The sequence below is a fragment of the Rhinolophus sinicus genome, chromosome 12 (genome assembly GCF_057876585.1).
Source record: "Rhinolophus sinicus isolate RSI-liver-muscle chromosome 12, RSI-T2T, whole genome shotgun sequence".
NCBI lineage: Eukaryota > Metazoa > Chordata > Mammalia > Chiroptera > Rhinolophidae > Rhinolophus > Rhinolophus sinicus.
The window spans coordinates 47,905,527-47,929,227 of record NC_142512.1 but is presented as its reverse complement, the minus strand read 5'-3'; the positions used below and the strand labels follow the sequence as shown (position 1 = coordinate 47,929,227).

The window sequence follows — 23,701 nt, the reverse complement described above, 5'->3', positions numbered from 1 at the left end:
AGATTAACCCTGGTAGGCAGTCTTGTTGAACGAGGCATCTCCCTACTCATGGATGTGGGCAGATCTGATCATGTCTCCTCAGAGTTCCAAGGAAAGGGGAGCGCACGAGCAAGCAACTCTTGAGGACCGCTCTCAAATCAGAGCAATACACATACAAGCAGGGGAAGGTATCTTGCATCACCATTCTCTCTCCAGTCCAGTGAGAACACCTCCTTAAAATGCCACGTGCATTAGAGCACAAAGGTAAGCAAAGCTCAAAATCCCTTCAAGACTCCGTTTCTCAATGCCTAGGAATTCCATCTGCAACATTCTTCCAGGAACATCGCAATGTCAACATGCCAAAAAAGGCTAAGCTCCCAGAATCAGGGTCTAGGATGCCAGAGAAAGGCATCCCCATGAATCCTGGGATTTTGTATAAGGGCAAAGGCTACGAAGTAGGAAGTAGAAGAGTGAAATCCTGTCAACACGGTTGAATCTGAACCCCATCGTAAGAGTGCCCCATTTCACTAACTGGAAGGTCTCCCCACTGAGCAAACAAAGCTTGATGCCACATGACATCAGGTAATCAGCTCACCTCTCTCTTCCTTTATGTCACCAGGGACAAGCTCTAGCTGTCAGCAGCACTGCCTTTCTTAGGCAGAAGGTTTGACCAATCTGGTAGCCAGTATTTTAACAATATGGATAAAGAAACAATATTTTTTTAATGTGAATGGAACATCTTTGCGATAGGGTAGGGGATACGGATATTTTCTGTACTAACTTACTTTAATGTTATTATAAATATAATTTAATGAGTAAAAGTAATAATTGTATTAGAGTATTACTATATTCACCACCCCTAATTTGACTCAGAGGCTCAAAGGCAAAAGCCCGGTGTGAAGAGTCAGGCTTGTGAGAAAGTCAAGGAGAAGGCATCAGAATTTACGTAGAACACTCAAGGGTGTCAAAAAATGAAGTCCATTGCTGTTTATCACCACTCTCTCATGCTGGAGCTCTTCCCATTCCTCCTGCTGGCAGAGAAAAGTTCAAGATGCCAACTAAGGATAACTTACTCTGTTCCTGTTTGAAACATGTCACTTGGAGGTCAAGTCAGCCTCATTTGGGTAAATACCCAGTCAACGCAAAGGCTATTTCTTCCCTCTCTCAAGAGGTTCCTGCTCCCACCCACCCCCCTTCCATCATAGGATCTGAGTGCAGAGAGAAGCTGACATATCCCTGTAGCAGGAGTCCCTGGAATCCTTACCTGTGGACTGGTCTTGTCCCTAAATGTCCTGGGCTGGTGTTTGCTTCGGTGCGGCTGATTTCACGGTCCTTCGTGCCCGCCCTGCTGGCATCTGTTGCTGCAGCCTAAGGTCCCTGTGATCCCTCAAATCACCAGGTCCCTGTGTTTTATGGCCTCTGGCTTCCTTGCCCTGACCACAGGCCTATGCCAGGATGCTGCTGCTCTCAACACCGTGGCGTCCTCTCAGCAGGGCAGGCAGAAACTCAGGGCCACAAGAAACCCTCTACCCTGGCTGTTCCACCACCTCCAAACCCTGGGCGACCCCGTGGGGAAGCGGGGATGAGGCAAGATGTGCTGACTCTCCCTCAGACCTTCGGGGCTTTCTGTGAGGGTTTCTAATTCCTCCACCACCACCACCACCACCACCCCCCGCCCCAATTTTCCTTAAGCCCAGTGGGGTGGCAGAAGGGGCGCCTGAGGGAAGGGGCAGTCACTTCTCAGGTTCCAGGCTGTGCTAAGCATCCTAGTTTTACCCTCTCAGAATCATCCTCCCATCTCCCGTGGCAATGCTTTCTACTTCCTCTTCCTAGCTGGTGGAAATCTCCCATAAGTCATTTCTTCTGCCTGCTCTACACCACAGTTTTGATCCTATTTGACCTAGCCTGGCTCTTTATATGTTCAAGGAAACCTCTAGTTTAGAAAACCCTTTCTGTCTTCACAAAGCCTGATTTCCACCTTGCTGGGGATTCCAGAGGCCATCTTGAGACTGGGATCTGCATCTAAGTCAGAGCTGATGGTCACCACCTGGAAGTGGGGGTCCCATGCCACCCAATCTGTTATTTTTTTTTTTTAAGAGAAACGTGTAATCCACATTGCATAGGAAAGGGCCCCATTTTCTAATTTAATTGTTCAATTTCAGTTTTTCATTCAATTTTTAAAAATGGGTGAGTTAAAGTTAACACACCAGGAGCTTCCAATTGGTAGCGTGGGCCATCACAGGAAAACCCAGCACCCCAGCACCCCTCTACACGTGGCCGTAATGCTTATCAACAGCCTTTACAGGGCTTCCAACCAACACCGTTTGTGTTCTGTCAAAGTGACAACCATTATGTTTGTAAGTTGAAGAATAACAATACAACGGACTATTTGTGGGTACCAGCATGAATGAAGCATCATGCTGAGAACTTCACTAGCTCACATCATTTAATCTCCACAATAACCCTGCGATTTACATACATATCACTACCAACATTTTTACAGACGAAGTCACTGGGTTCAAACACATGAAGTCCCAAACCTTAAGTCACAAAACAGAAAACAGCAGAGCTAAGAATTCAAGTCAGGCCTCCCTGACTGCAAAACTGAAGCGTTTTCTACCCACACTAGGAGATTTCCCCTGCACGACTCTTGAGATTCCAGGCACACAAACCAGACAATTCTTCCACGTCAGTTACCCGTGATGAGCTCAGGACCGTGCATTTTGCACTGCAGGCTGCTCACCAACCACCCAAATCTTATGCTTCCTAAAAGCACCCTGGACACCTTTAGAACACCAAACGGAAAAAGAGATAAGCAAAGTAAAGAGTGGAACGGCGGGTGCACGGAAGTGGCAGGCTGGTGGAAAAACAAACAGAATCTGCTGAAAATTAATAGGAATGCCGAGACTCAGCTGAAGAAATGCTAAGAGGTTCCGCAGCTCAATTTTTTTTCATACCTGATTTACAGAGAAATGTCATTTTCAGAGTGGCTTTTTAAAAAATGGGTTCACTACCAGGCACTCAAAGGACAATATTAAAGAAGTAGATTGTATCATCCCCCAGGCGTGCCATGCAAGTCCCAAGTACTTTCTTCTCTCTTTGCATCATAATTCCCACCCTTCTTTCTGCACATCTGGGCCCTCCGTCAGCACAAGCAGCTCTCAGACTCCCTGGACTCATACCTCACTGAACGTTTTTATTCCAGTGCAGAAATAAAGTCTGGTCAGACAAGAAATTGCCAAGGAGAAAATCCACGGTTACATATTTCCGTAGGCTATGTCATTCTCCAGATCTACTGCCAACCCTTGAGTCATCTCTCATTCCCAAACTGCCTCAAGCTCCATCTCAACTTTTTCCAAATGTTTCTATCATTACTTCTAACGTTATAACAATAAATTAAACGTTACCCTTTTCAGGAGACTCATTGCCAAGAGACTTCTTTGTTTCTACATAGAGCTTAGTGCGGGTGTCCCCAGTTAAAATGTTCAAAATGGGCTATCATTCCCCACCTTCCCACAAAGCAGCCGTTCCTCCCCTTAGAGTTCCGCGTCTCTGTAGGTAGCAGCATCAACCCCCTTTTGCTCAGGTCCAAACACCAGCAGTGTTTGGAGTCTTCTTTGCCTTATTGCCTCCAGCCAATGCATCAGCAAGTCTTGTCGGGTCTACCTCCAAAACCCCTCCACCCACCCTCCTCTCTCCATCTCTAACGACGCTTTCCCAGCGCAACCTGTCATCACCTCTCACCTGGATGGATGCAACGGCCTCCCACCTGGCTTCCCTGCTTCCCCCTTCTTCCCACCCCCAACCTGTGTTTCATAGCTGAGCCAGCCTAATCCTCATGAAATGCAAATCCAAGCATGGCATTTTCTGCTGGCTTCCCATTGCTTCTAGAATAAAATCTAAAATCCTGAACATTTACCATGAGACCTGACTCCGGCCTCTCTCCAGCCTCATCCCATGCCACGCTTCCTCTCTCTGTCCACACTGGCCTGTTTTCTCTTCCTGAAATATTACACGCCCCTGACTGTCTCAAAACCTTTACAAGTGCTGTTTCTTCTGCCTGGAATACTCATCACCCAGTTTCTATTTGAATGGCTTGTTCTTATCCTTCAGATCTCAGCTCCTAATTCTTTTGCCCAAAGAGCCTTTTCTGACCACCCAATCCGAAAGGTGGTCCTGGGCAGCTACTCACTCACTGTCCCCTTGTGTATTCCCCTTTGGGCACCTTTCACAAACTACAATTACTTCACGAATGTATTTACTTAGTGTCTTGTTCCCACTTTACCCTAACACCTAGCATAGCGTCTGAGACGTAACACGGAACAAAAATGAGTGTTGAATGAATGGAGCCCACAGACACCATCCTATAGCTCCAATAAAGCCCACGTCACAGTCAACACGAGGGAACAAATGTCACGACTTTTTTGCAAAAACAAACAGCCAGTTAAACGTATAAAAATATGCTTTCAGTTAAGATCACAGAAGATGTTTTTCAACTGATTATGCTGAGCTGGGAAGTGAGATGCAACGATAATAAACACATTTAATTTGAAACAGGTGGCAATCTGGTCAGTTCCCCACTGGTTACTTGGCTTAGGGCCCTTTAAAAAGCATTCTCTCCTCTTCTCCATTTTCTGAGTATGACTTTTACGTGCCAGAATGTGCTCTGGTGGCAATTGTCCCCAGCTCCCCAGCAGTCACTTGATGGCCCTATTTATCTTGACAAGGCAAGGCTTAAATGAATCCTGGGGCCCACACTGATTTGTGTGTTTGTCTAGGCCTGGTTACCGTCAGACTTAGCTACAACTTTATAAGCGAGCATCCCAAAGTGAGTGAACCACTTTAGCACCCTTGGATAGGGCCCTAGGGACATGTATCATAACATTTACTGAGTGTAGATTTCCTTAATGTGCCAAAATGTGCCCTTAGGGTTGTCAGTTCAAATGTGGCAACTTGCTAAAAAAGTTGGAGGCATCTAATGATCAAACACAGAGCAGATCTTCATCTAAGCCTGAGTTTAGCTTTCCTTTAAAAAAAACAAAACTGCCCAGCTACTTCCAACTGTGCAGCATGCAAACTGTGTAAGTTGGATCTTTTGAGACGAGCAAGAGAGCCATAGAGGTGAATAGAGGCTGCAGAAACCGCAACTTCAGAAACCAAGTTTAAACTCATAAAAGAAGAAACGGTGCTTTTTTTTTTTTTTTTTTTTTTTTTTTTTTTTGTATGCATGAAGAAAATTTCAGGTTCCTCTTTAACTTATCGGCGAGGAAAGCTCACAAACTGGTGTTCACCTAAAGATCCCAGTAGGGACAGTGTTATTTCTAAATCCTTAACTGTTCTTTTCTAATTATCACCTCCAGGATGTTGGTTTTCAGATTAAATTTCTCTGGCTTTCAGGGGAAAAAAGTTAAACCCACCAGAGATGTTACCACTGAGTGCTTCTGCAGATGGACTCACCACAAAATGCCAAAGCAAAATCATGTGCTGTGCTCTGAGCCTGTACTGTAGCAGGATAGTCTTGATGAATTCCAGATGCAGCCTTCATGGGTACAGAAGCACCCCCTTGGCTTTCTGTTCATATCTCATTCTGGTCATCACTGGGGTTGATTCAATACGCCCCCAACTCCGAATCTCCTTTCCACGTAGTTAATATTTTGCATCTATCGTCTTTTGTTTCCTTCTACCTTCACCCAATACTATGAAATCCACCCACCCATCCATCCATCCAATATGGACTGAGCCAGATACAGTGATACATGCTAGGGACACACAGGTGACCGAGATAGTGTCTATGACCTCATGGAACCTAAAATCTAATAGGCATGAAAATAGACCATTTATTGCACAATTGGTTATTACTAGAATGGAGATATTTTAAAGGTGATGGGGACCAGAGGGCACGCCTACACAAGGGTGAGAATTGGGAGGGTATCATGGACAGCACCACAGAGGAAGTGACAGGGAGGAATTCCCCGGGAGGAGGGGAGTGCGGAGCAGGGAAGGAGGGAAAGTGTTACACTCCAGGCAGAGCGGGAAATACAAGCCAAGTCCCGGAAGTCTGAGAGCCCACAGCCTGTCCAGGGCACTGGGATGCTTGTGCTGGTGAAATAGTGCCAGGGGAGGCGTGGAAGACAGGAGGGAGGAGTGAGCAGGGTCAGATCAGGAAGGACCTTGCGGATGTTTGAGAGTCACTGGAGAACTGTATTTAATACTCCCCCAAAATGTAAACAGATAATTGATACGCTAGGAAATGGGGGTAGGGTGGGGGAGGGACAGAAAACACAGTTTGACGTGCAGTATATTAATCGTACCCCATAAAAATGAAATACTAGTTCTTCGATGTTTCCTGACCACCTGTATTTCATCCCTGTGAGAACCATTTTCTTTCTCGTGTGTGTGCGTGTGTGCGTGCATGTGTGTGTGTGTGTGTGCACATGTGCTTCTTTGCTGTCACCAAAGCCACCATATGGAAGCATTACGTGTGGAACACCTGTCCTTCAATTGTCCCAATGCTCAGGAGATAGTCCCACCCTTCTCTCACGACTACTATATGCAAATATGTTGAAAGTATCCATTCATTTTCTTTCTAGATTTAAATACGTGTTCATGAAGTGGGGAGTTTCAGTTCAGCTCCTTCCTCTTCTGACCACTTGCTGGGCCACTCATTTGGGGTTGTTGAATCGCTCAGCACATCCCTCCTGACAGTGGGGTTTTTGTATCTAGAATTCCCCATGAGAGCAAAAAGGACAACTGGAAGCATGAGGGTCTGCCTGATGGCCAGGCCTGGCCCCATGGTCAGATGCCACAGAAAGCGGAAGGTGCCCAGATCACTGAGGACAAAGCAAAGGAGACAGGAGATGACAAGCCTGCCGAGGAAGGCCCTTTTCACAGCAAAACAGAACCACGAAAAGACGCCAAGGGTAAGGCCAGCCCAGGGCTATTGACCCAGTCCTGATGCGTTCGCAGGCGTCCTTTGTTTTATGAAGTGGGGTCCTGGCGCTGGAGCCTCCTGGAGCAAGGACAGAGCTGATGTGATCGGAAACACCTAATAGAAAAAATTAAGGTTGCAAACAACAGTTCTGCAGAGGCACTGCTATCTAGGATGGAACTTCTGGCTCAAAAGCTCTGATGTCCCTATTTAGCTATTGTCTGGGGTTGGGCCAAAGAAGACTGCTTCCAATGCAACCAAAAGCCATGCATGCTAATGAGCTCTATAGCCACATACTATGTCCTGGGTCCCAGGGACTCAGCCTCATCTTCTCCGTGAGAGAATCTGAGTCTTAGAAGGAGCAGTAGAGAGCGCCATCTCCAGCGGATGGCTTGGCTCTGGCCTGAGGCCCACAACCCTTTTCCCCATTCATTGCCTTTACGTGCATACAGTTGGCCTTGTCTCTAAGCCCAGCAAAGCACACATCTGGGCCCCACGCACATCCCATTACGGCAGGGAACAGCCACTAGCCAATGAGGTATCTCCTCAAGTCCGGGGAACACATCATTTAGTGTCAATGGTATACGTCTTCAGAGCAGCGGGCAGGGGCCCTGGAGCTGACACACAGAATGGCGGCCGAGCTGGCTGGAAGCATGTCTCCTCTTTTCTCCTTTTGTAAAATCTTCCTCCTTTCCCCCCCTCTGTCCCTTCTCCCCTGCCTAACCTGTCTATTACTCAAGGAAAGACCCTTGCCTGTGGCTCCCAAACCTCTAATTTACCTCAGTTAAGTGCACGGAGTAGGCTGTATTGTTTGTGCCCAGAGGGCTGGGGAAGGCATAGAGGCAAGACATCCTTGCATTGCCATCTCTTTCTTGAGCTACAGAAATCAAATCCTTTGCAAAGACATCTACGCGATGCTTCTGCTCAGTGCACCTCGTAGACGGAGGAGGGAAAAGCAACAGAGTATTTCTAAGGTGAAACGTTATCTCTACACCTCGTTTACTAACTGGAAGATGCAACCCTTTCTGTCATGAACATAGAGCTATCACTCCAAGTGTTCAACAGGGTGACAAATTGCAGTTGCCAAAGGGGATAGTGAAGTCTCCTAATTGCCTCTAGAGACCTATTCACACAGAATCAGAATCAGGGTTTTTAGTGATGCAGACGCTGCTCGCTCACCCTTTGAAAATCTCAGCCTGCATTCCCTAAACGTCTTCTCAATTTTAGTCACATTCAAGCCAACGAAAGCTGTGAAGACACAAACCAGATCCGACAGAGCTGGGAGAATGGATCTTTTGTAAAGCCCTGTCTTATTCCCCAGGACTGAAACTAGTAATTGAGGAGAATTGTAGGATAAAGGAAAAGAAGAGGTGTCACAACAGTAAGAGAGAGAGGAGAGGCCATTTATCTTAGGAGAAGAGCCTCAGCCATGAAGCAAAGCCAGTGCGAAATCTTCATTGCAGACAGTTCAGAATGAACTGTCAACTTCAAAGGCACATGGGAGAAACTTCTGGCTACTCCTGCCTCCCCGCTTGGACACTTTCTAAGGGTCTGCACGTGACCAGTAGCTTTCCCCAACACCTGCACATGGCTATATCGATTCTTCCCCCACTCTTCCAGCCTTCCTAATTTATATTCCTCTCTAGCTCTGTTTAGAGATCAAAGCCCCTTTTGCTTTTTAACCTTGGTTTCCTGCAGCAACCCTTTATACAGTCAGCTAAGTGACAAGAACTTTCGGGAGTGCAGAGGATACAAAAAAGGAATCATTCTTTCATTCAGTGAATATTTGTTGTGCACCCACTCTGTGTCAGGCCCTGTTCCAGGTGCTGAAAATACCTCAGTGAGTAAAACCGATAAAGACGATCAAAGTTACTAACGCCTCAAATGCACTGAGCGGCCCCATTCCCTTCTCCAACTCATCTCCAGCCTTAGAGAGCAATGCTGAGGGAGGGTGAATTTGAACACCACTCCCAGCCTCTTATGGTCCAGTCTGGGCCAAATAAGTCATCTCAGGAGCATGTCAGTGCTTGCTCCCTGAAAAGTAGGGCCTTCCATGTTTTGGGAGCATTTATCCTGGGAGCCTGCAGTTCAGACTCCACAGACTGCACCCCTGTGAGGTCATCTGTTTCTTATTTTCTTCCCACTTGAAAGTGATTAGGATTTTCTTCCATTTGGGGGTTTCTACCCACTTCTGACCGTGAAAGGCTTAGGAAATTACAAAGCAAGTTTTGCAACATATGCTTTGACCAGCGTCAGACAGTCCTACACAGCTGCTAATTTGCTCTTGCTACATCTTGTAAGCCTGGTGCAATACTAAGTCAAAGGAGGCCTGAACTAGATGGCCCTGCTTGCTTGTCGAATGCCCAGCTGCACAAGTGAGGCTGGCTTTTATTGCCTGAGGAGGTACTCCCAAACCTATGGAGGCTGAGCTAGGCAAGAGAGCTTGGCAGGAAATATCCATTCATGTTAAGATGTAAAGATTGGCAGTGGAGTGGTGGAGTGAGTGTGTGTGTGTGTGTGTGTGTGTGTGTGTGTGTGTGTGTGCGCGCGCGCGTGTGTGTGACAGAGAGAGAGACAGATTCAGAAATGTTTAAAAAGAAATGGGTTTGCTTGGAAATGTGTGGTTTCCACAGCAATTCGGGGAATTTCAGTGCAGAGAATAGCAGGGGTGACTGTATCTGAAGAACCCACAGCCACTCCCCGATCAGAAAGCCATGTGTTGCATGAAATCTGAACCACAGTCTTTGCCTATAACCCGCCTCCGCTCAGGGGTATCTGGGGGAGATTTGGAAGATTGTAGATCAAAAAGAGAGCTTGTTCCAATTTGTCGAAGTCAGGAAAACACATCATTCAGACCAAGACTGAGAACCTGAGCATCTGCCTAAACATGCTCACCATGCTTAAGAGGCTGAGCAGAGCAGGACTTCGTGTTTTTGTTTGTTTTTCTGAAAAGAACAAATGATCGAAAGAGAAAGGACAGTAGATAGAGCAAAATCCTAAGAAGAATGAAGTGGCCACCAAGTAAACTCTGTCTGGCTTTGTGCAACTCATCCCAGACCTTGGTGCCTTTGTTTTCCCTTTTGCAAAACGGAGCTCATCAGACTCAGGGCATCCGAGAATCACAAAGTGGGGAGAGAACTTAAGGGCCATGGTCTGACCATTAAGAAGCTAAATAACTCTTTAACTCATCACTGAAGTTATTGAGCAAAGGAACCAACAAGTGACCATATGCTGGGATCGCTGTACAACATCCCCACAAACGGTAATTCCCTCCAGGCTTAAAACCCACTGGCAATGGGACCATCTACTGAGACGGGCCGCTCTGCCATTGGTGGCTGTGGCTATTAGCGTTGTGTGCAACCCCAAATCCAAACCTGTCCCTCACCCCATCATGCGTTCCAATGCCACCACTGGGGCTGGGTCCTATGAGTTTGATTCCTCTTCTCCATGACAGTCCTTCAGATATTTGAAAATAACTGTCATGTCCCCCACTAGGTTCATTCTTCTTCAGTCTAATGATTCCCACCTCCTTCAGTCATGCCCCAAATAAATAGTTTTAGGGTTTTAGTTTTCCGCACCATCCTCAGCTCTCTCCTCTATCGTTTGTCCAGGCACCCTTGAGCTGAATTCAGGGATTCCGCTGTAATTGGACTAGAAAAAAAAAAGTGGGTCTGTCCCCTTCTTCTTCCAGATCCTGTGTCTACTGATGCAGAAGGTGGCCTCTCTGGTGTACACACTGTACAGGCCGCTCATCTTACCCCAGACCTGTACGTGTGATTTTAGATCTCATACGCACTCAGGTAAGGGGTGCAAAAGACAGAGAGCAACTCTTTTTCAGGTCTTCTCTGCCTCCAACAAAATTAAACACATCAGGCCCAAAGGATGATTTGCTATTCTGATTAAACACTTTCAACCGTCCTTTTCCCCATCCCACACCATCATCCATACCTCCCAGGAGTCACTGCTGAAGAAGACAGGCGTCCCTATCCTTCCCTCACACTGATTACAAGTCTAGAAAGGGAGTCTTAAGTTATAATAAAGATGTTGAATTACTCCTTTCACATGTTAACACCGGACAGTTTACCAACTATTCTCAAATCCTTGGGGAGTATACCTTAGGATGTAGATTTTTATATCAGACGAATTGTGTTTGACCTGAAGGAATAAAAAGGGAAAAGTGCCACCCACAGAAAGAGGAGTATATTTCCCCCACATGACAAGATGTCCAGAGGAAGGCAGTGCAGGGCTGGTAGGTGGCACGACGATGGCATCAGAGACCGAGGCTGTTCGTGTAGCTTTTCTGCTTCTCCTCAGTCTCATGTTCCCAAAATGGCCGCTCACCTCTGTGCGTCACACCCACATTCCAGGCAGGAAGAAGACAGGTGGGTGAAGAGAAAAGAGAAAGGCACATTCTAGTTGAGTACCAGAAAACAAAAACTTATAAGACAACCCTTCCCACCAATAAATTTACACACACACACACACACACACACACACACACACACATACACACACACGTGCGCAATGGAAAAAGCCAGATTAAAATATATCTTACTACTACTGGAAGTAAGAGTTAACTTTTCCTTAAGGAAGGGCAAACTCTAATAATGTCGACGGTCCAAATTCTGGATCTGATGCAAAAACTAGTCTGGCATCCTCTCAGTGGGAAGATGGGTGTCACCAGGTGACCAAGGCCACGTCTCTTTCTTTCTCAAGGTTGCTTTGATGTTCATGACATTGGCCTTGGTGCTCCCTGATTAAAGACTCTCCTTAGCCCTCCTCCCGGGCATGATTGACACATGCATCAGCTGGGGGCCGCAGCTCAGAGTGTGGCTCTGAAAAGACACCCTTTCCACCCTGTTGGCTCTGATGCCCCACGATGTCTGTGTAGAAACTGTGTGTGAGATATGCTGACACGTCCTGCCTCTAAACCACTTCATGATGCAAAACAGCAGGCTTTGGTGTTGTCCCAGAACACCAGTGAGCCAGTACACAGGAGCCTCATTTTACAAACTGTTAGCCATGTCACAGTTAAACAGCACGGGGTCGACAGTGTTAGGGTTTGACTCACACCTGCACCCGTTCCTCACATGGGCCCCTGGCCAAGTCCTTCAGCTTCCCTGCACCATTGTTCCTTCACTGGCATATTTGTTTTTTTATTGCCATGTAACCAACTACCGCAAACTCAGCAGCTTAAAACAACATCCACTTATTATCTCACAGGTTCTGTAAATGAGAAGTCTGGCACAGTTTAGGTGGGTCGTCTGCTGAGGGGCTTGTCTGAGGCCCAGGGTCATTGGCAGAATCCATTGACTTACAACTTTAGAACTGACGGTGGCTTGCTCCTGCAACACCCAGCAGGACTTGAGTCTCTAACCTCTTGACCCTCTTTTAAAAGGCTCCCCAAATTAGGTCAGACCCACCAGGATGAGCTCCCTTTTCATACATTTAAGAAGTACAAAGTGGTAGTTATAAAAGAGTCATGGGTTGTAAAGTACAGCATAGGGAATATAGTCAATAATATGGTAATAACTATGTCTGGTGTCAGGTGGGTACTAGACTTCGTGGGGGATTGCTTTGTAAGTTATACAAATGTCTAATCACTGTGTTGTACATTAATATAATATTAAATGTCAACGGTAATTGAAAAAAAAAAAAACTCTTACCAAATTGAAAAAAAAGTCAACTGATTAGGGACCTTAATTACATCTACAAAATTTCTTCATCCTTGCCGTAATGTAGAGCAATCGTGAGTAATTTCCCATCATATTCACAGGCCTTGCCCACACTCACATGGAGGGCATTACACAGGGCATGCCTAATAGGGAACAGAAGCTTGAGGCTTAGTAGTCTGCCTACCACACCCTGTAAAAGGAAGATACTGACAGAACCAAGGTCACATGGTTGCTTTGCAGATTAAATGAGATGGTGACTGTAACAGGAAGTATCCAGCAAGCAGCAGCTGCTATAATTCTTTGAGCATGTTCTGAGCACCTGCTACATGGCAGGCCCCATGCTAGGAGCTGGGGATTCGGAAAATAAGAATGCAAACCTTGCTGTGAAACAAATCGTGGCATTTCTCCAATGTTAATAGTTCCCCAGCCCCGCCCCACTCAAAAACTGGCAAACGGCAATGAAGCTTTCATCCAACTAAATGACTTTTTGATACAAAGACTCAGTTTTCTTGGCTTGTGGAAGCCTCTGTCGACCATAAAAAATGCTGACTCCAATCAAATAGTGTAATCCACCAGCTTCTTATTTGCACCCTTAAAAGCCACCTGGTTTGACTGCTAATTTACAATCAGAGGAGCCACTATTGCTTCAGCACAGATGAACTCAAACTCTCGCCAGCCCCATGGCTGCACACATTTGAATCACCCGGAGGGTTTGTGCAGGTCCCATCTGCCAAAACTCAGATGTGTTTGGCCTGAGGTATGCCCCTGAGCTGGAATGCTTTAAAGCCCCTCGTGCCCAGGAGTCTCGGACACACTACCAGGGTTGAGAACCGCTGCTGGGGCCAAAGGTTGAGAGTTTCCCAACGATCTGAATGCCGAATTCCCCTTAAAGAGAAACTGCTGAAGACATTACAAGCCAAAGAGACATGTGCCTTTTCCCATTTACTCTCCGCAAAGAAATTGAAATTCAACACATTTCACACCTTTTCAAGCCACTCTCCTAGGTCTGGACTCCCAGGCGCACAGCCCACCTACGGTGGGGAAGAGCTGGGATAATATTGAGAAGAAATGAAATCGCCCACGTAGCCAAGAAAGCTGCTGGTACTCAGCACGTTTTCTGCTTGCTCTCTCAATGTTTACTCTGTCACCAACATGTATTAAGCACCAACTGTATGCCAAGCTTTGTGCTGGGTGTTGGGGCTTCGAAGATCAGTAGAACACAAACTCTGCCTCCAAGAGCTCAGTATCTAATGCCAAGCTGCAGATACCCTTTCTGAACCAGAGGAGAAGTGCTTTCAGGATTGAGGGCATGGAGCTAGTTTCTAGGTTATGAATAGTGATTTTTAAAACTTCCTCAATCTTCTGTGATGACGTGTATCTCCAGGGTTTAATCACTTCCCAAAAGCAACCTCTCTCCAACATCCCCTCCTTCACCCCCACCCACACTCCTCCCTATCCCCTCCCCCCCCCAAAAAAAAAAACTATTACCAAGGATAGAAACTGAAAAACTGACAAAATGCCATAGTTATTCCACAAGGAAAAAGAGCAGGAGGAAGCGGCAGCCTCATTTTCTCCCACCCCTTCTAATCAGAGGTTTTTCTCCCACACCCAGGGGCACTCACACTCCACAACCCAGGAATGCATCCAGAGGCGGGTGGGGGCCAGCCCCTTCGACCTGCTGACGCTTCCTTGCAGGAGGGTTGCAAAGGCAGCAAAAAGCACACATTGATTAACTGAGGAGACTTTGGCAAAGCCCAAGGAAGGTGGATTCCTCTTTTAAGATAACACTGAGCCAGTGGCAGCTATTTGAGACAGAGAGCCACGTGTGGTCTGGTGTTGTAAAATTAAGACTGGATTTGCTTTGCCTGGGGTCCAAAGAACTTTCCCCAAAAAATTTCACACGCTCCTACAAAGCCTTGAGATGCAATCCGGGAGGAAGTTCAGCTGGAAGGAAAAGCAAAGTTCCTGTTCAAGACAAAATCCTCTCCAAAACCCCTGCCCCCTTTCAGTTGTTTTCCAAACATTTATTAAGAGTTCACATTTGGCTAGTCTGTGCTAGTCCACCCCATTCCCACTAGGGCAAAGTTTTTAAATATCAGAATCCCACTAGGGGTTTTGGCAGATCCCAGAAAGAGTCATTCTGAGTTATTTTTTTTATATACTTACTCTGACATCCGGGCAAAACTGCTATGTTAAGCTTACTTCATTCTCTATTTTTAAATTTTGTTAGAAGAGCAATGCTTCACCTTGGGCTGCTGGAAGCTTTCAGGAACCACATCAGCAAACACCACACAGGTTCCCCACCTGGGCTCTCCACACCATCAGCTCCTAAAATCTGGGGAAAAGGAAATAAGCACCATCCAAGGTCATGGCTGATAGAGGAAAATGCCAAAGAAAACCTAGAGATGCAGTCTTGCCATTATTTACCCTTCAGTGCATATATGTGGGACAATAAATAACTCTGACAACATTAAGAAGTCAGATTACACTGAGACGGAACTGCATTGCATCCTTGAAAGTTGGTCAGGATGAAAATGGGTGATTAAGGGACGATGATGGCTTCATTTACTCTAGGAGTTGGGTTCCGTTTTTCTTCTTCTTTTTTCTCCTTCTCCTCCTCATCCTCGTCCTCCTTGTGGGGGCAGAGCCCCAGAAAGCAGTTTCCAGGCTCTCGGCCTCACATAGACAGGTGCTGGCTCAGGTAGTAAATGGCCATCAACTGTGATTGCATGGCCATCAGCTGTGGCTAGTTGGCCGTCAGCTGTAACCAGTGAGCCATTGGCCACTAATATAACTGCTGTGGCTACAAGAGGAGAGTGAAAGAGAGTCGTCGGTGGGTTGCAGACAAAAGGGACAGCAGGTCGCACGTCCAGTGAACCCAGCCTCCAGTGAGAGTATAGTGCCGCCAGAGAGAATATAGTGGTATGACTCCCCTATCTATGGCTCCGTGGGTGTTCCTTTTCGGCCTCACCATATCCTGCGTTCTTGTGTGGGGAGCGGGAGCAGAGACCCTGCAGGCCTCCCCGCACGACACTCCTCGTCCTCCTTCTCCTCCTCTCTCTCTCTCCCCCTCCCTCCCTCCCTTCCTCCCTGCCTCCCTCCCTCTTTAAATAAAGGAGAGCCTTGTATCCCTAAGTTGGTTTAAGTGTGGTCACACATAAAATGCAGAACATGGATTGGATGACTTCAGTGTCCCTTGGAACGCTAGATTTTGTCATTGAATTTGGCCCGCCAGCCTGGGTTTGGTTTGTTTAGGGCCTGGTCATGGGCCTGCTGTCTAGCTTGCATATGGATTTTGAAATTGCTGAAAAAACTTCAGAGTACTCATTTCTATTTTGGAAACCAGCACTTGTCTCCTTGCAACAGGGGCTGTATTGAGGCATCACTAGGTAGGAGACAGCGAACTATGGCCCATGGATCAAATCTGTCCCACCACCTGTTCCTGGATGGCTTGCTAACTAGGAATAGTGTTTCCATTTTTAAATGGTTGAAAAAGAAATCACAAGAATAATATTTTGTGACACATGAAAATTCTGTGAAATTGTATAGTGCCCATAAATAAAGTTTTATTGGAACACAGACACACCTACTAATTTACATGTTGTTGATGGCTGGCTACCTCTGTGCTATAACGGCCATGATGTATAGTTGCAACAGAGCCCACGTGACCCACAAAGCTGAAAATATTTATTATCTGGCCCTCTTCAGAGGGAGTTTGCTGATCTCTGTCCCAAAGTAAAAGAATAATCCTGCACAAATGCAGAAAAATGGGAGTCATGTGACTCATTCTTTAATTAACCTAATGAAATGACCAGGTTGGAGGCCCCTAATGATATTCCCTACTCAGTTAACCCCCCACAGTGAGAATCACCTCAACTCACATGGCCTTTAGCAAAACAACTGACCGATACTGCACCTGGCAAAGAGAAGCGCCCAGCATGCATATCACATTCTCAGCTGCCAGAAAAGTTCAATTTATCTCCTAACAAGAGCTTTCACTCTTGGCTCTTTCATTCCTGGGTTGAGGATCGGCTTTCTTCCCAGTTGCACAAGCCTCTCCCTAGTTATACTGAAGGGTCAAACACAAAGAAATTAACCCTGGTCTAGCTGAGGAAGAAGCAAGCACTGTGCAGGGAATCTTACAATGCGGCATTTCTCTCCTCGTCTCCTTGGAACAGATTGGAGGGTGCCAATCCCCCTGAGACCTGTTTATCCACCATTAATCCCAAGTCTGAGCACCACCAAACCTGTGGGACGAAGCTGGGAACTGTCTCCTCAGATAACAAAGAGCTTCCAAATACACAACGTAAGTCTTCCAAGGATCCCTTTTTCCCCTAATCCTTTGCAGACTGAGACGTGAGGCTGTGCCCCACGCAGGGATGGGATGAGCTGAGCGAACGAGGTGCTGTGACTGACAAAGACCCAAGGAGCAAGCGTAAGTGGTTTCTGTTCACTGCCATCCCCAACCCACCCCCATTGCCTCCTGCCTGCATGTGAGACCAGTGCAGGGAGAGAAGTGAAGCCCGCAACCCCGGTCATAATGCATTGTGCACCTCATCGGGGCTCCCTAAAAAGAAAAAAAAAGAGATATCCTCAAAATCGGACAGTTTTCTGATGTTCCGAATGGTCTGTTTTGCCCCAGACACCTCTGTTTCTCCTCCTCGTCCTGAATTGCTGCTACACTCCCACTGTGGAATACATTGTGAGTCTTTATCCCCCACCCTTACCCTCTGGTTAACAGGTTCATGTCACTTTGTGTGAAAGACATGTTTTTGAAAAGTGTGGTGGTAATCTAATCCTTGGTCCTTATTGTCTTGAAATCCAGAAATGGCCCTCAAAACAATTACCTGTTCATGTGTCAGGCTTCCGTTGAGCACCTGCTACATGACACAATCCATGTAGATGGATAAAACACAGGCCCTGTTTTCAAGGAACTTAGGGTCTAGCTGGGACATGACTGAGTAGACAGACACATGCAGTAAGTCAAGGGGGGTAACAGACCCTTGGGGTAAATGGTTTGGAAGCCCAAAGGAGGAGGGGCTAACTCTGAGTGGGGGGCCAGAAAGGACTCTGGTGAAGGTGACATGTCATTGGAAGCTAAAGTCAGAGTCCTGAAAGATGACTAGGACCAAGGCAGGAGAGGAGGTGGGGGAGGAGGGAGGCGATGCAGACAGGAGAGGGGACATATACACACTTTGGCCCTTATATTAAAAATGTGATGGTGGTGGTGATGGTGATGATGACCCTTCTCAAGAGAAGCAACATGACAAGTCAGTGAAAGGTGCAGAGCTAGAAGAGGCCAGTGGTGGAGGCCTCTCTCATCTTTCACTGCAGATACAGCTCTGCTCTCGGTCAGCTCTGGCCCAATCCAGGGTGATCGGGCTGGTCTGACCCCACGTAAGATCACGGACATCAATCTGCCTTTCTTCAAGGTGGACTCTGGGAACCACCTTCCTTGGAACAGAGTCACCACTCTGAAGTTATATATGTGAATTTAAACTTGATGCAAGAGAAGGTGACAGAGACCTCGGGAAAGTTCTCTCACCTTGCTGGGTCTCTGTTTCTCCTTCTGGAGAAAGTAGGGTGTTTGGTCTCTAAAATCCCTAGTGGCCTCTGAGTTTTGTCAGCGCCTCTGTCTCCAGAGCTGCTATCGCAGTGTCCTTCTGGCACCCTATGGTCAATGCTGGAAGAAATAACATAACACACATCTTTGTTTCCTGCTGTGTGGGAGACAGGAAATGGCCTAACCCCCTAATTGGAATGAGGTTCCTGCGGTGTGTCCAGCAGAGCACTCCTCAGCACATCCCCACCTCCCAGGTGGCGCAGCCAGAAAGGCGGACACACCCTCAGCCATCAACAGCCAGAATCACCATCCACCATCTTGCCAACCATAACCCTACCTCTGTAGGGTGTAAAAGAATCAATATGTAGATAGACACAGCATTTGCTGAGCCTCATCTGCACACAAGGGGAAGCCAAGCATGACTGGGGTGGGCCCTGTGGCCAAGAATCTAGGCCGGACATTACTCTCCCATTGGCCATACATGGGTAGAGCAAGAAGAGGTACCAGCTCTTATGGAGACACTGATGAACAGGCAGCATTTGGGACTCTGTTGTCCGTCCAAAGAGGCTAGGCCAGAAGAGACAACGCAGGTAAAGGTGAGACGGTCAGGAACCGGAAAATCAGTCGAGAGCAAGCATCAAAGCAGTTGAATGTCAGGACCTGGTGCTGCCACAGCTGTGGGAAGCCAACAAGAGATGGCTTCAAAGGAGAGCTGGCGGACCCGTGTGTGGGCAGGGAGGGTGCTGTGAAGGGAAATCCTCTGGCTTGGAAAATCAACTGGGTATCTTGTGTCAGTGTCGCTCCTAGTGGAATGCAAACGGGGCTCCTTTGCTCCTCAATTTCTAATAAAAGTGAGATTAGAATCACAAGAGAGGACCCTCCATCACACAGTCACACATCAGATCCTGCCTCCCACCTTGGGGAAGGATAGCCTTCAACCTATGGCATTCTTGACATGCAGTTTCACATAAACCATGCCATGTCAAGGCTGGAGAAGACCTTACTCCATAATCCATCATACAGGGGGATGGAGAGTGGAGGTCCCATGCTGAGACAGCATGGACATGCCCTGACCACCAATCTACTGTGCAGACGCCCAGCAACACCTGGGGTGGGGGGTGATGGGGGCTTTTAGCTGCCTCCCAAGGCCACAGAAAATTAAGAAAGGTAAATGGAAGTCCACCTAATGAAGGAGAGGCATGAAGAAGAGCTGCCTGTTTTAAACAGCACACCTTGTCTTGGGTGACCCCGTGGGACTTGGTAACACGTGCTCTCTGGGCTCCTGGCTGCAGGTGCACGTGGCTGGTCTGCCCCAGCAGGGCCCCTTCTGGTGCTTCACCGACTTGAAGGCGAAGAAGAGACTGGCGAGCCGAAAGGAGCGTCGCCGTCACTACGGAGACTTCAGCGCGCACAAGTGCTATCAGTTTGGGCAGATCTTCTCCCCTTTCCATGCCCTCGCCACCACGGTGAGCAAGCTTTTCTTCCGTAAAGGAATTCCAAGTCCTTTAGTGAGACCAGTGACAAACTCCAGTTCTTTCTCCTTTTGAAAAATGGGTTAGTCAATTCCGGCCACACACACACAAAAAAAAATGCTGCATAACAAACCACCCCCAAACTCAGTGGTTTACATCACAAGCATCTGTGTTTCTCACTCGCTAGGCTACAGAGAAATATCCTCATTCACTTTTGTTTATTGGAAGCTCCTCGGTTAGGAGGGAGTAAAGAACTGGGAACAACGATCCCACCTACCACAAGAGACCGCCTTTAGCCTACCTGAAGGTCAGCGAGCTGAGGTTTAGGGGAAGGTCTGAAGGCAGATGCTCGCAGCTGTGGTGTTCAGAAACAAGGCCCTTCCAAGGAGAGGAAGCTGTCTGGAGAAAGGGGCTGTTTTTGTGATAAAGGAAGATGGTTCTGGTTCCCATCCCTCTATCTCATCTGTTACCTTCTGGACCCAAGTCAGTTCACGTGGGACCATTTCAAAACGCATCTCCTTGAAACTAGTACTGTTACATCTTTGTGATACTTTCCAGCTCTACATTCTTGTGGTTCCAAAATTTGGGAAGCCTGATTCAAATGTGGTTTCCTAGTTGGGAAGGTCTTGGGTGGGGCCTTGGAATTGCCTTTTATAACAAATTCTCTCTTCACCACCTTTATGTATCAGGACACGGTCAGTACTTCCCAACCATGCTCGCTTCATCAGCACTCCAAAGTCTGAAGAGGGCCTGTGTGTCAGGCCCCCTGGGACCCATTCACAGGTCCAGTGTGCACAGGAACCCAGGTCAGGGACTTTCACTCAATAGCTCTCATCCTTTTCTGAGCTTCATTCAGAACCACCTGGATAGTCAGCCATGACAATGCCCAGGCCGATTATCCAGGTGGTTCTGAATGAAGTTCAGAGCCTCACCCCAGACCAATAAAATTAGAAGCTCTAGGGCTGGGTCCCAGGAATCAGTCTTTCTTTTTTGTTAATTTTACTGGGGAATGTTGGGGAACAGTGTGTTTCTCCAGGGCCCATCAGCTCCCAGTCATTGTCCTTCAACCTAGTTGTGGAGGGCACAGCTGAGCTCCAAGTTCAGTTGCCATTTTCAATCTTTGTTGCAGGGAGCGCAGGCCACCATCCCATGTAGGAATCAAAACAGCAACCCTGTTGTTGAGAGCTCTCACTCTAACAAACTGAGCCATCTGGCCACCCCGGCATCAGTCTGTTTTTAAAGCTCCAACTCATCCTGGTTTTCCCAGGACTTACTTTTATATTTTTCCCCGGGACTTTCCATCCGTTAGCACTAGAAGTCCTGAGTCCCTCAGTTCTGGTTTTAAAACTGAACGTCTCAGGTCCCTGGAATTTGTGCAAACCAGATGGCTGGTCACTCTAGTCACACACAATTCTAATGCATAGCCACGTTTAGGACAACTGCTCTCTAAACGTTCTAGAAACGAGCCCCAGTTCCTCGTGTCACAGGTAGCTGCTGCCCATCTATGCACTCACTGGCTGACATCCACGCATGTGCACAGCCCAGAACTCAGCACTCTGGAAGACCCCGGAATGGAAACCTCTACCCTATTCTCAAGGAGCTTCAAGTCTGCCAGAGAAACTGAACCACGAGCCAAAATCAGGCTGCAAAGACACATGATGAAATGTTACTAAGAACAGCTCCATAAATTGATAGACCCGGGAGGAGATGAGGGTTATCCAAATTTGACCTGCTTCCTGCTAAATCCAACCCCCTGAAGTCTTGCTGGAGAACAAAGTCTGCAGATAGGGACACCCTCCCAACTCACAGTGCCACTGGGAAGAGCAGCTGTCTGAGCATGCATGGGGGGGCAATGGCAGCCATGTATTAGTGAGTTCTTACTATGTGCCAGGAGTAGTGCTAAAGCTTCCCAAATCCTGATCCCCGCGACCCTCACCCTATTAACACCATCCTCGTATCGATGAGGAAACAGAAGCTGAGACAGGTTAAGAAACTTGCCCAAGGTCACCATTGGTCGGGGGTAGAGCCTGGATCTGAGCCTGTGGTGCTGGAACAGATTCTCACAACCCCACATGTCATTTCATTGCTTTACAGGAGATGCGAAAGCTTCCGTTTCCCCAAGACCGGCCCACGAATCCGCACATGCACAAAATGAGCATTTCATGCAGCGACAAAGGGAATCTCCAGGACTTATCTTTGTTTTCCACAGAGCTGGGCTTGGGGAAAGATGGCAACACACATGAGAAAGAAAAACCAGCGAGCCACATGAAAACACCCTTATTCCCCCCAATAGTTAAAGTGACAAAATCTAATGACGCAAAATACTAAAAACTGCAAAACTGCTTCTCACCCCTTGCTGCAAGGCTTTGTATTCAGTCAGAGACCAGGGACTCGGGAATGCTGGAAGGTTCTCCAACCTGACTTTACATTTAGATAAGTTGCAATAAAAACTACTCAAAAGTACAAGCAAAATAACAATTACGCAAGTCACACTATTTAGAGACAACTAGTGTTGGCGTCTGGGAACACTTAGATTACTTTTTTGGCTCTTGTGCTTTTTATCATTGGGCCTAGTTCCCTTTTTCATAGTTTTGATTGGGTTGTTTCTTGACACCACTGCCCAACATCTCTCAGAGTGTCACCCTGTCCACTGCCAGGTCCCCTCCTATGTGGCTGTGGCTACCAAAGCCATGACATCTGTTTGCAGGATTGCACTGTCCCCAGGCAGGTGGCATATGCTGTCCCTGTTTCGAACTTTTGAATATATACTAAACAGCCCCCCAAAACAAAAACAAAATCTATTCCTTCATGTTTCATCCTTAACCTTTTTCCCAGATTCACAGAGGGCTCAGTGTTTTTTCTAACATCCTCATGTTTATTTCCGAGCTACAGGATCAGCCACAGACACCCCCGCTCCCCTCTTTCTGGCACACGTCTTCCTTCCATGTGGGGTAAACACCTCCCTTGGCTGCTCTGTTGATGAATTCAGTTGCCTACTTGCTTTCATCTTAGTGATATCATTTACAATTACCCAGTCAGAATTGTGTATTTTAGTATTTCCCATTTCTCCTAAGCCAGGAACCCACGAACTATGGCTCTCGGGCCAAATCTGGCCCTCCTGTTTGTGTAAATAATGTTTTACTGGAGCACAGACACACCCATGCGTTCACTTTTGTCAATGGATGCTTTTGTGCTACAACAGCAGAGACGACGCGTTGTGAGAGAGACGCTACATCCCCATGAACACAAAAATATTTACTCTCTGGCCCTTTACAGAAAAACTCATGACTCTACCTTTAGCCAAATTCCCCTTTATAATTTCTGGCTACGGGATTCTACTTCACTGATCTCTGGTTTTCAGATTTGTCCTAAAGGCTAGAGTCCGTGACTACATCCATCTACCAGCATAGGAAGTCAAGAACGTATCCAGTTCCCTTCCTAGAAGGACCTGCAGTACACAGACACTGAATGCCGCTGCCATCACTGCTCTACCTGTTCATGGGCTGACTCGTCATCTGGATTAAGAAACCATCCTGCCTATCTCATGCATGACCTGGCAGTGTGTGTACAAGCTTCTGCCTTTCTCTCCTTTTATTCTAACCGTGAGCCATCCAGTCCCCACCTGTTCTGTTCTCAGCGGGAGGTTCTATTCTCAGGGGGAGGGTTGCATACAGAAGGGTAGTGTCATGCAGAGTCTCAGCTCTCGCTCCCTGCGCAAGAATGCAGGACATGGTGAGGCCAAAAAGGAACACTCACGGAGCCACAGATAGGGGAGTCATAACACTATATTCTCACTGGCGGCTGGATTGGAGACACAGGAGGCAGGAGCCACGATCTGCTGTCTGCTTCTCTGCGAACCAACCAACCAACCCCACTTGCTAGCTGCAATCCGCGCTTGCTAGCCCAGCCACAGCAGTTATATTAGTGGCCAATGGCTAACTGGTAACCTTCGCTTTCTCTGGCCTATGTTTGTTGGAGAGCCGTCCATGTCTTTCTACCCCTCCACCGGGTCGAGCTCCCTGGAACAGTGGCCACCGGGCACCACACACTGTGTGGGGGCCACATGTCCTCCCATCCAGAGTCA

General features: G+C 47.3%; 1 protein-coding gene across 1 annotated transcript; it reads left to right on the top strand.

Annotated features, from left to right (window-relative positions):
• The first annotated feature begins 1,426 nt into the window (after positions 1–1,426).
• Positions 1,427–21,945, top strand: LOC148756578 (uncharacterized). Its single transcript, XM_088801847.1, has 5 exons — positions 1,427–1,566; positions 6,703–6,898; positions 16,754–16,888; positions 19,465–19,611; positions 21,712–21,945. Exons 1-5 carry the CDS (start codon positions 1,427–1,429, stop codon positions 21,943–21,945), a joined length of 852 nt encoding a protein of 283 aa, XP_088657973.1.
• The last annotated feature ends 1,756 nt before the right edge of the window (positions 21,946–23,701 follow it).

Coding starts and splice junctions, on each gene's coding strand:
- LOC148756578 (XM_088801847.1), top strand. CDS start 1,427: ATGCCAGGATGCTGCTGCTCTCAACACCGTGGCGTCCTCTCAGCAGGG. Junction 1,567..6,702: donor CGTGGGGAAGCGGGGATGAG/GCAAGATGTGCT, acceptor TTTTGTATCTAG/AATTCCCCATGAGAGCAAAA. Junction 6,899..16,753: donor AACCACGAAAAGACGCCAAG/GGTAAGGCCAGC, acceptor CCTCGTCTCCTT/GGAACAGATTGGAGGGTGCC.